The 16,034-nt window shown below is 38.9% G+C and overlaps 1 protein-coding gene across 1 annotated transcript in view; it reads left to right on the plus strand.

The window, feature by feature from the left end:
* The window catches only part of cnksr2b (connector enhancer of kinase suppressor of Ras 2b), a 50,195-nt gene that overhangs the window by 539 nt on the left and 33,622 nt on the right, over positions 1–16,034 (plus strand). Inside the window, exon 2 of the mRNA XM_053648952.1 lies at positions 15,148–15,311. Coding sequence (XP_053504927.1) covers positions 15,148–15,311 — 164 coding nt within the window. The remainder of the gene's footprint in view (positions 1–15,147; positions 15,312–16,034) is intronic.

The raw sequence follows: 16,034 nt of genomic DNA on the forward strand, positions 1-16,034 counted from the left end.
TTAATAATAATCATAACAACAACATTAACCGATTGACACGTCGCGACGTCACACATAATGAGTAATGACGAGGTCACGTGGTGAGTAAACAGTTGGTCTATCCAAAGTAGATAATGCTACAGAACACAGTGAGTTGTTCAACAGATTGGTATGTATTAATGTGTTAAGCAGAAATCAGCTTGGGCTACTGTCTGTGTGGAGTTTCGCATGTTCTCGCTGTGTCAGTGTAGTTCCTCCAAGTTCCTCTACCCCCCAAAAAACATGCCAGTAGGTGAGTTGACTTTGCTAAATTGCCCTTAGGTATGAATGAGTGTGTGGGTGTGTGATGGCCTGGTGTCCCATTCAGGTTGTTTTTCCTCCTCACAAAACTTTGCTGCAACGTCACTATTGTCTTCCTGGTAATTTCCTCTTGGTCACTTTCACACCAGGGTCTGTTGCTTTGATTGACTTTTGTGAATAAAGTGGATCCATATCTTAATCCTTTCAGAGAACACTCACACACTAATGCCTGATGTGGCTGCTATATAGCCTTTTTGGATCAGTCTGTGCTCTGTGTGTGAGAATGCAAATGCATCCCGACGATTATAATTATTCAATTAACTTAATTTAACAATAATAATGGCTTATAGATATAGATATAGACCTGCTAGCTAGGATATAGCAAGAATGTAGCATGTATTCTCAGTTAATAGAGAGTCAGCGCACTTTTAGTCATGCATATTCATTCTAAAACTCTTTCCTACACTGAAATTGTTTAGCCTGTGCTTGTGTCAGAGTATGTCTGCACTCTGTGTCTAGCTGGACAAGGGACAAATAGCAGCCCCCCAGGTCAAATCCAGCATGCCTAACAAGATTATATTGCCAGTCAATGAAATGTTTTTTTTAAAAAATACTATTCATTGACATTTTAAAACATTTAATTAGAGACTGTGTATATGACAGTTATTAGGCCTATATTGTGTCAGGAGATTCCCATTCAAATGTGAATGCTGAGATTCAAATTTGCACAAAACTGGCCTATCATCCACCTTAAAGGTGCAGTTTGTAATGTTTAAAAGTTTTATAACAAAAGCGTTCACCCTGTTGTTGGGAAATCTCAATTTCGAATTATGACACTGCCAACGCCATCCATTGGACAATCAGAGTGACACTAACCAACCATGCGTTTCTGTGAGCTCATGTACAGTATGTGGAAGATTGCAGTTAAAACGTTCCTCCAAGTGTTTTCAGCTGCTCTGTGATGTAGCGTGAGCAGCATATGGTGGCTGGGTTCTTGTGTTTTTATGAAACCATGTGCAAGCCTTCAGTCTCCCTCATCGGTAGCTGCCATGGGATAGGGGAGAGCTAGCTAGTTGGTGGATCAACAAATTGGAAGAAAATGGGGTGAAAATCCCTCAGAATGTTTGTATAATTTCTTCAGAAATAGTTGATCTGGGTTGTTTCTTTTTTCAGGCATCGTTATAACAGAGGTGATAAGGGGCAGATTGGTCATTGTATTCGTTGCTATAGTCATTTGCTTTGTAAGCAGCAAACGGCTCAAATTTTGTCCTGAAAACAGATAGCTTAAAATTGCAAACTGCTTATTGAATTGCCAGACGTTGATGGTTGATAGTATTGGGCTTAAAGCCTCACTCACTAACCACCTACTTAAACATTGTTGCAGACCAAGTACACCCCTTCATGGCAATGATATTCCCTAATGGCAGTGACCTCTTTCAGCAGGGTAATGCTCTCTGCCACACTGCAAATATTGTTCAGGAATGATTTGAGGAACATGACAGAGTGTCCAAGGTGTTGACTTGGCCTCAATATTCCCCAGATCTCAATCCGATCGAGCATCTGTGGAATGTGCTGGACAAACAAGTCCGGTCCATTGAGGCCCACATTGCAACTTAAAGGATCGGCTGCTAAGGTCTAGAGGTCTTGTGGAGTCCTTGCCTTGACGGGTCACAGCTGTTTTGGTGGCACAAGGGAGACCTACACAATATTAGGCAGGTGGATTTAATGTTATGGATGATCGGTGAATTTACTTTATCTTGTGCATGCTTACACACATCTACAGAGCTGCCATGTTTGGTTTAATGCTTTTGGTATAGAATCTGGCTGCTCTTACAAAATGCATCTGTGTCAAGTTGCTTGCTCTTGGAAGACATGATCAGTGTGTGGTCTGCTTATTGTCATCTGTAGAGGACAAGAACATGCTAGTTAGCATTCTTCTCAGCAGATGTGTGTGAGTGTGTGTGTGTGTGTGTGTGTTTAGAGAGAGACTATTCGGAAGCCGTGGTGAGGCAGGATGTTGGTAGAGTCTTATCAATGGTTGGTGTATGAATGAACAATGAATACACAAACACACACTGTATGCCATGTACAGACTTGAACACATTGCCATACATACTCATATGATTTCTGACTTATTGTAATCTCAGGCTCATGTGAACTGCTACCGATGCCTTCATATGAACTGTAATATTGCAATAAACTTCAACAGTAATAATACTTCACATAATACCCTGGAATATTTTACATATTTACTGCTCGTACTGGTGTGGGATTTTAACTGCTGTGTTTAGCTGGTATCCGTGCTGGTTTGATAGATTCTTCTTACTTTGAGTTCAGACAAATGAAAAGCAAGAAAAAGAATATATGACATAGTATTTACTTGCATGCAACAGCAAATCTGTCAGTAAAGATTACCACAGAAAGTGTTCACCTCGAATCAAAGAGGGCTTAGGCTGAATGCGCGTTATGATGGCATCACATGACATGTCTTGGCTCAAATCTGTGGAAAATTTGTGGTAATTTTACATATCTTTATAATCTGAAAAATTGCAAGCTAATCCGAATATTGTGGAGTTTGCTTGATTTGCATTAATATGCATCAAAATCACAAAATCCTTTAGGGACTGACTAAAGGGAAGAATGATGTAAATTAATTTTGGCCAGAATACCCCTTTTTAATATTTTATGTCTTCTCATGCTTTTTATTTAGTTTATTTCTTTGTAGTCAAGAATGAGGGCTTGCCCTGAACATGGGGATCCCCACACTTACATAAATGAAATTAAATGAATACATGTGAAAAGGTCTCTCTGTGGAGCAAGCTTCCTCAGTGGTAATCCTAATCGCTATGTCTTTTGACAGCTGGCTCTGCTGCTATGCATGTTGAGTGCATAATCAGTTTGTGCATTTTCACATACGGTGCTGTAGCCATGCCCAAAGGATGGGTGTGTTGTAATGCTGCTCACATGCCCTAGATATCTGGGATATTTTGAAGAAGATGAATGAGTGTGGAGGCAAATGTGCATCTTTAATTATTGTTGAAATGCTGTTAGGGTTTACCATCTGTTCTAATGCTGATTTAGATGTGATGAAATTTGATCTGCCACATAATTGCGTGTGCCATCATGCTTAGCAGTACATGGGCAGTACATGCAAAAAAAAAAACCCTCAAACATCTTGCAACTGAAAGAATATTGCATGGAAGGGTGGTCAAAAATTCCAGCAAGCTGATGTCAGAGACTGGTGGACAATTATAGAAAATGCCTACAATGATGACTGTAACTGTATAAAATCTTAGAAAAAATGGTGATTATTAGTATTACCAGGTAACAGATCTGGCTAGTTTTTTCGATTCTGTTTAATTTTTTTCTGGCCCTGAAATTAGCTCCACCCCCTGATGGACCAGAGCTGATGATAATAACTCTGCCCCTTTTCACATGTGGCATGGGTTTCAGAAAAGGCAAAGGCTTTGATAGCATTTTAATTGAAATTTGCCCCATAGGCAGCAGAGATCTCTAAGAAATTACAAGCCGCTTCTTTAAGGCTGTCAATCATGTCGCAATTAGAAGGAGATCATGCTAGCCACAAGGCATGCTACATTAATTTATCTGTTGTTTGTCTTAAATGCTCTCTTGAGATCTAATTATAGGGAGCATTAAACTCCATGACCCCTAGAAGGCAAGTGAAAGAAAAGAGATTAAAGTGAAATGACAGAGGAAACAAGAGGTAATGCAGACAGGGAGGGAGTAAAAGATTAAAAGGACGCTGTAGTCAATGTGTACAGATATACCAACAACGAAGTTAAGCTTCAGTGTGACTCATTGCATTCGTATTATAGTTTGACTTAAATAAATCCCTTCAGCACCACTTGCTGCTCTCTGTGAAAAGAAGATCAGTGAAACAGAAATGGGCTCAGAAGATTAGATAACAGCCTTCAGAACACACTTCAGTGTTTGAATAGTAATTAGCACGTCATCACCACAAACTCAAATCTCTGCAGATTCAGACATTTCTGTGTGATCTCAAAATTCCAGAAAATGATGCACCGCATTGTCTCACACTCTCTGGCACTGAGCGTGTCACAATTAGCATGCTGCTGCTCCGTCATTAGCATACAGCTTTGTGGTGATGCCCCAAGGGGTCACAGAAGGTCAAACACCAGGTTTTGCAAAGCCAGAGAGGCCCATGATCTTCACACAAAAAGATCAATTCTGTCTTTCTCTGAGTTGGCCCCGTGGAATTCTGGGTAGAACAAAGCTGATAAAGCGAGAAAACCAGAGCACAGCATGTTTAAAGTTTATGATGTTAATAGCAAATAGTCCAATGTGCATTCACTGTGTTCATGCTATACCTGGTCAGTTTATTAAGTAGTATGGGAATTGTCCTGTTTCCTGAAGAATTTGCTCCAATAATGTGCTCCAAATTCACCACAGAGAATTTTTTTTTCCCCAAGTCATTTCTGTAATTGACCATAAGTATCCACAATAATTGTTTTGACACTCCGAAAGCCTGTTCTCCCAAACTGATTGGTCAAAATGTATTGATTAATTTTCTTTATACCACAGCATGGTTGAATCTGATTGGGCTGTAGGTGTGCATTATTTTTGTAAAACAGCACAGGTAGTTCCGGATGTAACCTGAACGATAGGTTAATATTCTAACACGTTGTGTTCTAACCCGTTCTAACACGTTGTTGTTTCCATAGTAACAGCTCATACACAGGGACTTGTATGGTGGACGCTTCACATATTTAAAGACTAAGAAGAAACAGATTTAAATATGTGTTTTTAAACGAAGTATCTCTTATAATCATTGTTGTGGTGAACATTTTTTTTTTCGTTTGGAGGAGGTTTATTTAACATTTATGGAAGGAGTCTCGGTTGTAAGTGCTCTCAGTCTCGGTCACGCTTTCCTGTTTCTTGGTAAAATGACAGGCTGTGCTTTGTGTGTGTGTGTGTGTGTGTGTGTGTGTGAGAGAGAGAGAGAGAGAGAGAGAGAGAGGCTGGTGTGGGAATGGCTATTTAACGCAACTATAACATAAGGAAGAACAGGGACTAACTTGTCTCTCTGACATTCCACAACATCAAATCTAACTATAAACTAAGTGCATGATGTGTCGTTCATTAATAAATGAAACATTGTAATTGTTGGCAAATCGCTGTGGTATAAGCAGGATAACTCATGACAGACCGTGATATTATACAAAAATAATGCACTTACCCCCTGCATGCATTATTTTTGTCTAACATCACAGTCTGTCGTGTGTTATTCCTTACATAACAGCAGCTCTGACAGCAGTGTCAGCTATAATTCAAATCACAGGTTTATATTAATGCGCTCGTTTTAATAAGTTACTCTTTCTCTAGTTTCTTTTGTTTGGCAGATGCTCCACATAATCGAAAGCTAATAATAAACTGATTAAAAATGTGTTGATTTTTAACAAGGATAAATATCTAGTCATTGTTATGTTTTGTTAATAGGGAGGTTTTCAATAAGGAGACATTTAATAACATTTATGAAAGGAGTCTCTGGCGTCAGCTTTTTGTAACAGTCAGAATGTTTTCCAGCACAGGAAAGTCTTCAGGACTTTCAGTACTTTCCAATTTCTCTGCAACATGACAAGCTGTATTTGTTTGTCTTATAAACTTCAAGAGAGATAAAATATAGAGATTGGTCAGTGAACAACTGTTTTTAGCTGCTATCTCATCACCCATGCACACACTCATTCAATCGCTTACTCACTAGTCCTGTTCTTGAATGCAGGATGTTTTTTTTAGGAACTCGGTCAGGTTTAGTTCCTCAGCTGTAGGTGCAGAAACCCTTTCATCTCTTTCTCAAGAGTAGGTACTTATCTGCAGACCAGGAAGTATTTGAGTAGAGTTTGACCTACTGCCCATTGTGGATTTTGCTTGCTTATCTAACAAGCAATTACTAAACCTTGGAGAAAAACTGTCAAGTGTAACATGTATGAAACAGGTAACATGTCAGTGGTGAGTCAGACATTCATTCAGTCAGACAAACGTTGTGTTTTGTACATGCTTCCTCTTACACAAATATTGTATACTTTTAAAGCAAATTTTGAAAACAAATTACATTTAAATCTTAAATGTTTTGTGTCTACACTGTTAAAGATAAATCAGATGCAATAAATGTGGGAGAAATTTCATTTTACACTATTTAAGGATGTATCAGTTCTTAAAATGCATTTGTGTGGACAAGCTGGCAGCTCAGCTGAAATAACTGATTTACTTAAGCTTCAGTAGTGTCCGAAAATGAGTCTGGATCAGCCTCTTTGAGCTAGTGTGGTCCACTGATCTGAATCTCACATGGTCTTGTGCACTTTTTATTTTAAAATTACATTTGTACAGGTGCTCAACCTATTGATGTGTACAATACACTACTATTCATGGAGTCCCAATTTTTCCCCTGTTTGGCTCACAACAAAGCATTAACAATAAAGAACAACACAACATCACTCTCAGCCTCCACCATGTGCACTGTGTTTCTCTGTTTTGCTTCGTTCTTAAATTGATGTATCCATTGCATAGTATGAGTCATGCATGCATTGACACATCCAGGAACTGTTCAGTTTTTGTATACTTCACTTCAGTTCCTTTAAAGATTCTGCAAACTCTTTGGTAACCAGTGTTGGGTAAGTTACAGATTACTAATTACTACTTTAAAATTGTAATCTGATTACATTACTGATTGCTGCATGTAAAAAGTAATCAGATTACAAATTACTTTACTTTCACGTTACTTTCAGAAGCTGTCAAACCTACAAAAATACACTGCAAAATGAAACTTATAGTTATTTCAGTAATCTTAGAGCACGTCAATGTATGACATGAACAGAAAAGGTTGGATTTATCATAAAACTTGCCTCAGGTGTTGTTATTGTTTGTGGGACTACCAGACCAATAAAATATAAAACTTTTCTAACTAGGCTAGTTTGGTGTTGCCAGTCAAGGGGAGGCAAAGATAAGCGATCATTGTATGGGTTTAGCTGCTACAGTGCCATACAAAGTACATTATCTTTCAATATGCTCTGCTCATATCATGTTCAGATAAATTGGAACTCACATAGACATTTACACACCTTGTTTTCCTGCTCAGCATCAGAGGATGTTACTGTTCGAGTTTCAACCCCTTTTTTTTTTTTTATAAATCGGCATATATCCATTTTTCCTCACACTGACTCTGTGATCTAGTGTTTGGCAGAACTGAGACCCGTCAGCCAATAAGACATGAGTATTTCCATGTATTTTCCTGTAAACCCTGTCTGATTGGTCTGGCCTCCATTCACTGAAGATTACAGGCCGTCTTCTTTTACTGATGTTCAGTTACCAGTGACAAACCGCTCCAAGTGGAGAATTATTCGGTGCTAAAGAAAAAATCTTCGAGGCAAAACATGATTTATTTTAAAAGTAACACATTGCTGCGTTACTTTGTAACACGTTACACCCAACTCTGGTGGTAACACACCTTCTCCTTCACTCACTCACCAGATTCCTCATCTTTGACTTCAGATGGGTGATCATTATGTGTCTTCTAAAAGAGATTAATGATTTTGTTTAACACAGTACATTCTTCTACGAGTCTTAATAGCTTTGTCAGAGTACAATTACCAGCTGTTAAGTGTCTTCGTAATCAATGAGCTCAGACTTTGTATGTGCTGACTCTCAGTGAGGGGCTGCGCACGTTTGAGATTAGCTCATGGATCTGCTTCTAAAGTGCTTAATAATAAACTTGATGTGAGATTGTCTGAATCTTAATCATGACTAGTCATGGGTGTTATGATGCATAAATGCAGCTACTTCTTATCTTAGAAATTTCTGTTTGGTTTTTATTTTTGTTATTTCATCTGTAGGTGTACCTTTTAGACAGTGGGCAGTGGTAGATTACATGATCAACCATCTGAAGGGTGAAAGACACATCTGCTCATGGTTCTGAAGATGCTTAAATCACTCTACCAGCCCAAGTTTTTTTTAAGTTGTTTCCTAAATTTGTAACAAGGATACCAGTATCATGGGATCAGCAGACAGATTTAATTAGGCTATAGGCAGAAACAGACAGGTCCGATGCCGGGAAAACATGTACACAAACACAAGGCTCAGTAGAGTCACTAGAGTGCTAGGAGTGAGACTTCACTCATAGATTCAATGAATGTGTGGGCTATTTATGGGGCTTAGAAACAAGAGCTTGTGCTGGTACGTGGAGCAGGTGTGACAATTGTCAGTATAAACTGTTGAAAATGTGGATGGCACATTTTCAGTGTGAAATGTTTTCTTATTCAGCAAGTTCATCTAAATATAATTAACAGCCCTGCTGTTTCTCTCAGATATTTTTTACAGTGGTACACAGAAAGTTTGAGCAACACAACGGCCAAGAGATCATTGACATACATTATTTGAAGTAGATATTGTGTAGACCACAGGTTCCCAACCCTGGAGTTCTGGAGTAACCCCTGTCCTGTACATTTTAGGGTTGTGAATCTGTAGTGTAGGCTTTTTGCGTTTAACCATTCTACAGTATCATCTGGGGACATTAAACACTTTAGCTCTGCCTTATAGGCGGCAGCTCCATGATCCTCATTTCGATCCTGAGGTCAAGTTACTATGTGTGTAGAGTTTTGCATGTTCCTCCCATGCCTACCTCTGGGCTCTCTGGTTACCTCCAACCTCCTAAAAACATACCAATTGGTGTATTGGCTATGTTAAACTGCCCCTTAGTGTGAATGAGTTTCTGAGTCTGTGTGTGCAAGATGCCCTGCAATCCAGTGGTACCAGGATCGGCACTGGATCCACAATGACCCTGACTTGGTTAAAGAGGGTACTGAAGACAAATTAATTAATTCATGAATGAATGAATGAATAAATATAGGTGGAAAGGATTGTAATGAACACAGAGTGTTTTAAACTTATTCGCACACTAGTAAGCAAGTCCCTCAAGTATTTTGGTCTTTAGCAGGGATACAGTTGATTTGTGGTGAAAATGCACAAGACATTAAATTTTTAGTGGAAACACATCTAGGACATACTCATGAGGAATCTTATCTTACTATTTACTGTTCTCCAAAGTGTTATCTAAGTTCCTAACTAAGAGTGTCTTCTTAAAACCTATCCACAAATCTGCTGTGAAAAATGTTTAAGAAATGCCTGGGCTAAGAGTAAGGCTAGGTACGACGCCATTGCTACGGAAGACAAACCCTGCGTCCGAAATCGCATACTGTGACAGTACCTACTGCATTAGATTTAGTTCCTACTGCTCGGCTGTTGATACAGTATGTACTAATCAGTATAAGTGGTAAACATGAATACAATCTGGACATACTACATCTGACATGTTAGCATTGTCAGGTGACCTACAACTTCAAAAGAGCCGATGCACCATTTTAGATTCCAACACCTCTTCCACGCCAGTCCTGTTGCCTTATGGGATAGCGCAGTATCCACAGTGTCCAGTGGTTCTATACTGCAGAATCGAGGTGGAGATTCATTTGGGTATTTCTTGCCTATTGTTTTAGGAATACTGAGAATTCAGACATACTTCTCCTTTGGCATACTGCATTTTGTCTACTGTGTAGGAGGGTAGTAGGGATATTCAGACACAGCCAAAGTGTTTGATGAGTGAATATTGGCAGTCACTGCCTCATGTGCTAGTGGACTTCTGTAAACTCAAATGAAATCCCAATTCATTGTGTCAATTAGTTGGATTCAGAAAATTAAATTGTTACTGATTTTGTTTATGAAGACAAAAATGTAAATGTTATAACAAACAATATGTTTGGTCTAATTATCAACATATACATGTTTCACATTGTATATTAATAGGATAATGATTTTAATTGATGTTTAAGTAGAGTATTGATTTAGAAAGCCATCTTGTGTGTCAGACTGTATCCATCAGACACTGTCGACACTATCCATGGCTCTTTGAAGTAGGAATTAAGAATTTGAGTGATTTTTACTTTGCATTTTTCTGGTGTATGTTTGACATTTGAGTGGAATTGCTGATGCGTGTAGGTGTATTTTTCTAAAACCTGCAGTATTGAGCATTTTAAGCATTTTTGCCTGAGCCCACCAACACAAACACCACCAATCCTTCTGAATAACCCTCTGATGCAAGACTTTTATGCTGCCAAAGCTCTCATTAGCTGCTGAAGTATTCAGCCATCAAGCATAAAGATGTACACACAGATGTACACACTTTTTGTTTTGGTGGATAATGAGGTCCTAATCAAAGTTACTTGTCCAGATACTGTTTCTATAGCAACCTACACTGACAGACCGTGGTGATTCCTTCGTTTCGGACCAGGTTAAAATAAGCCTGCCAACCCTGCATTAGAAGAAATGCTGCAGAATCTTGCTTTGAGATTTTTACTGTTTTTCTTCATGCTCTACCAGGATTATGTCTCACCAACATACTGAAAGGGATTAGGTTTAGGATTAGGACCAGATATGAGGTTTGATTAGAGTGATCTGTGCCTTATTCAATTAGATTAGAGCCTCCTGCATTTCTCAGGAAGACAGATGAGGAAAGAGAATTAGAGAGTTGGGGCACTGAGGAATCAAGAAGGGTTTAGGGTAGGAATAAGAAGTAGGTAGGGAAGAGGAGAAAGTAAATAGTAACCAGAGTAGTGGTATAATGCAGCGCCACTATCTATATCTGTATCTGTTTAGTGCTGCAAATATGCATATATGTATGTGTATTCAGATTTAAATTTGAAGTGGGTGCGGTCACGTTGGGAATGTTTTTTTTTGCTTTGTTTTGTTGTTGTTTTAAATATAAATGATACCCCTCTTTTACATCGGAAAAAAAACAACAGAAAAAACAGACTGTCAGCATGGTCTGTGAACTTTTCTAGCAAATAAATAAATAAAATTAATCTGTATTTGCATCCATTTAGAACACATTATATGTTCAATCCAAATAACATTCATATTCAGTTACGTCTTGAAACTGGAGGAATGGTGAAATAACTGTCAGTGTATGTGTGTAGGTGTATATATTGGTTTATTTAATATCTATAATGATCTGATAATCATTGTTGCTTTTCATTGTCAATGAGTCTTTTGTATGCGGCTCCAAGGAGATTAAAATTTCCATTTTTTTCTTTTAATGTGTGTGGGGATGGTGCACAGTGTAAATATAGATCTGTTTAGTGAAATATTCTCTTTATTTAGTGAGCATGTGAGAGAAAAACATGCTTCACGAGGGTCAGTGTGTGGAAGGTGGTGATATTGAGGGGGTGTTTCCCTGACAACCATGAGCTTCTGCCAAGCACTTGTACCCTTAATAATGACAATAGTCCTTCAAATCCATGGAAATCTGTTTCTGACAGCCAGGCATTTCATTATGTGTGTGTGTGTGTGTGTGTGTCTTTATCTAGTTGTCTATGAATGTTTGAACAGCTGCCTGCTTCACATCTAACCCTGTGCTATCTATTGGAATATTATAAGTTGCATGTAATTGTGTCCAAGTGTTTACTTGTGTATGTTTAATGCCTTTGTGCCCTCATATGAAAACACAAATGCAGACACTAACACACAAACACAAACACACAAGTTCCCACATTAGATATCTGGCCAGGGCAGCATGAATCGCTTCAGAAGACTGTGTGTTTGCCTTTGAGAGCTATCCATGTCAGCACACAGTCAGTATGCGCACACTCTGGTGGAGGCTCACAGTGCAGCGTATACACATGCACTTTCTTACCATCTGACTTGGAAATGATGGTACTTTGAGGTCAGTGGCTCAGTGCAAAAGAAACACACAATCCATGAAAGAAGGTTTTCATGCGGATTTTCGCCAGTCAAAATGATTTCATTCTGATTGAAAATTCCTAATGAATTGTTTATATGTATTCTAAACTTAACATGCTGTAGAAAATTTTGTTTATATGCACATTACATGTAATCCGATTCAAAGTTACGCATCACTAGGTATGTTTACATGCGATCATTTCTGTCAATCCAAATGAATTCAATCAGATTGCAGATTCTGAAATACTGTTTATCTGTACCCTAAACATTGCAATCCCATTCAAATATTCGTTTACGTGTGCATTCCATATATTCTGAACAAAACTTTGCCGCGTTCCACCATCGAGAGCCACCGAGGAAATGTTTGTTTTCATGACATCTGTTTTGAATTTGTTCTACTGACCGATTGAATCCTCCAAACTGCATTTCCTCAAAAACTTCTTCGAAGAGATTGTTATTAATGACTTTTCTTCTGTCCAGTCTCTTGACAATCTTTTTGTCTTTTATTATGTTTAACAAATATTCTGTCTCCTCCAAGGACCAGTTCTTTCCACCAGACGCCATGCTTAAGACGTAAGACATAAATAAACGTGCACCACTGCACTGCGCATGTACGCAAGGTATTTTTTGAATCCGATTGAGAAAATAGTTGGATTCAAGCGTTTACATGACAAATTTTTTTCCTATTTACCGGATTATTTCAGATCGACACCACCCCTTTCAATCCGATCGAAATTTCATTCGGATCGAGCTCAGTGGGAGCGATTGAAGTGTTTGGTAAATGGCACACTTATATAGCGCTTTTATCCGAAGGGCTTTACACTGTGTCTCATTCACCCATTCACACACACACTCACACACCAATGGTAGCAGAGCTGCCATGCAAGGTGCTAACTTGCCATTGGGAGCAACTTGTGATTCAGTGTCTTGCCCAAGGACACTTCAGCATGTGGAGGCATGTGGGCCGGGAATCGAGCCGCCAACCCTACGATTAGTGGACAACTCGCTCTACCACCTGAGCCACAGCCGCCCCATGTTTGCATGAAGGCTTTTCAATCCGATTGAGCTATCAATCCGATTAGTAATGGATTATTTGGTTGCATGTAAACGTACCTATTGAGTGAAATATAGTGTTGGTGGGATCCTAACAATCGTAAGCATGTGAATCCAGTCAGCATGTTCAACTTTTTACACACATTACTTTTGTTTTTAACAAGTTTTAAAATTTATTTTCATCCCAACAAAATGTCATCCGGGTGTTATCACTGAATGGACAGCAAAAAGAATTTGTGACCACAGTACAGTCACTCAACATTTCATATTAGCCTGAAGAAGGATGGTGAAATGGATGCCAAAAATAACATACAATGCACATAATATCTGTCGGTATAATATCTTTGACGCATCACGTCAAAGATATCCAACACCACAGTTATTTTACATATATTAAAATGTGGACTGTGTATTCTTACAAAACTGTTTTATGTTTGAAACATGCTATCTACTATTGCCTACCCTAGCTTCCTGTAATCACTAGCTAACACAGTGAATAGATTGATTGTTAAAAATATGTATAACAATAGCTGCTTAGCAGCATACTTAAAGGGGAATTCAATTAATGTTTTTCAAAATTTCATATTTGTAATTAAAAACACCCAGGGTGTTTTGAAGCAGGATCTGAAGTAAAACATGCTAACTAGCCACATTTGACTAGCCAACAACCTATAAGCTGGCTGCCTGCAATCATGCATATCCTGAATTTGTTGTTTTTCTATAAAACTGCTTTGGGACAATGTTCATTGTTAAATACGCTATACAAATAAAACTGTGAAATGAATCACTTGGTTTTATTACAAAGAATCACATCTCCTTATGTATTTCTACAATCTGGATAATTTTGGTCCGTAGTGTATGAATGGGTGTGTGAATGTGTATGTGAGTGTGCCCTGCGATGGATTGGCACCCCGTTCAGGATGTCCCCCGCCTTGTGCCCCATGCCCCCTGGGATAGGCTCCAGGTTCTCCGTGACCCAGTAAGGATAAGCAGTACATAAAATGGATGGATGGATGAGTTTGCTTATTTCCCATGAATTATGCTAAAAGTAAAAAATAAATATATATATTTGCCTCAAAATTTTGAGCTTCAAAATTTTAGCCTAGCCCTTTTAGCTTATCAAATGTTGCTCTAGTTTTACACAGCTGAAATTTGCTGTGTTTCTGTTACTTAACTTGACATAATAGTGTTAATGTTAATAATGTGAGTCAGAAAATTACATATTAATCTTACTTGCTAGGGTGCATGATGGCTTTGTGGTTAGCACGTTTGCCTCGCATCTCCAGGCTTGGATACTGCCTCTGCCCTGTGTGCACAGAGTTTGCATGTTGTCCCCGTGCCTTGTGGGTTTCCTCCAGGTACTCCAGTTTTCTCCCCCAGTCCAAACACATACATTGTAAGCTGACTGCCATTTCCAAAATTTCAGTGTGTAGCTATTATTGTGTGAATGTGTGTGCGATGGGTTGTGCCCCAAGTACCCTGGGATAGGCACCTGGCTCACTGTGACCCCGTGTAGGAAAAGCGATATGGAAAATGAATGGATGGATGTTACTTGCTAATGCCAGTAGCATTTTATGCTTCACTTATGTTCCCATTGACAAGAGTCTTTTTTCCAAATCTGATTATTTTGACATGAAATCAGATCTGTATGTTTATTTCTCTGAAGTAGCCTACAGATTGCTGACCAATACTCAAGTAGACAGAGTGTGTGGTGGTGTAATTTAAAACTTGAGGAATTCAAATTTGAAAAGTCTTCAATCAATTTTAAGGGTCCAAACACAGTTTTGTATTGTCCATGGTTTGTAAATGAGATGATCCAGAATGAAAAAAAGGCTTATACTTAGTGAATATTGTTATGGCTTATAAATAAATATGTCTACACCATAACTACACCACTAATGTTATATTTATGAAGAAAATCTAAAATAAATGTTAGTTGAAGGAACAGGTTTTTTTTATGTTAAACATTGTCATGTAGTTTGAATTTGTCTTACAAGAATGATCTGTGTGTGTGTGTGTGTGTGTGTGTGTGTGTGTGTTGCTTGTACATAGGTCTGGATGACTGTCTTCAGCAGTACATTAAGAACTTTGAACAGGAGAAGGTGGGAGGGGAGCAGTTGCTGCGCATCACCCATCAGGAGCTGGAAGATCTGGGAGTTTCTCGCATTGGCCACCAGGAGCTCATCCTGGAGGCTGTGGACCTGCTGTGTGCACTGGTGAGGCCACACACACACACACACACACACACACACATATATACACACACAGCATGTGCTCTGAGGGAATTTGGCCCTGGGGCAAACCTAATTGCTGACCCTTGCTCTACATCATATCTAACACATTAGTCACGGTTATCCTGATGCTTTTTCCTTTTATCCTCAGGTGCTCTATCTATGTATGCTGAACTCAAAAGCACCTCCAGTGGTCATAAGAAAAATTTGCAGAACAGTATGAAGAAGTGAGGCTGGGGCTGATTTATTTCTAGCTCAGACTGCAGATTCATGTAGTCTGCCTGCGACAGTCATTTTAGGTTGTCCAGCTATTGATGGAGATTAGATTTTAGCCTCCCATCTAATAACACAACCAGCTTCTTCTTCTTTTCGTGTCGAGGTTCCACTTCATGGAGGTATTATAGAGACTGGAGAGAGTACGTGTTATTAGCCTCTCTTCATTACTGTGGGGTTTGATTACTGACACATAAATGTGTGTGTGTCCTTACAACTTCCTAAGAACACAGTTTGAGCCATTGATCTGACGTGTAAATGCTATTTGACGCACCATGGTGGAAATGCTAGGATGAGCCATTGCGCTAAGAATTCTGTATTTTATAATACTGCAGCTGCCTACATGCGCAAGAGGCAATCGGCAACAAATCTCATTTCAAGCGGTGTAAGCCCTACATGGAACACCAGTTTGTTGTGCCTGCCGGTGACTAGCAA

The sequence above is a fragment of the Ictalurus furcatus genome, chromosome 18 (genome assembly GCF_023375685.1).
Source record: "Ictalurus furcatus strain D&B chromosome 18, Billie_1.0, whole genome shotgun sequence".
Lineage (NCBI taxonomy): Eukaryota > Metazoa > Chordata > Actinopteri > Siluriformes > Ictaluridae > Ictalurus > Ictalurus furcatus.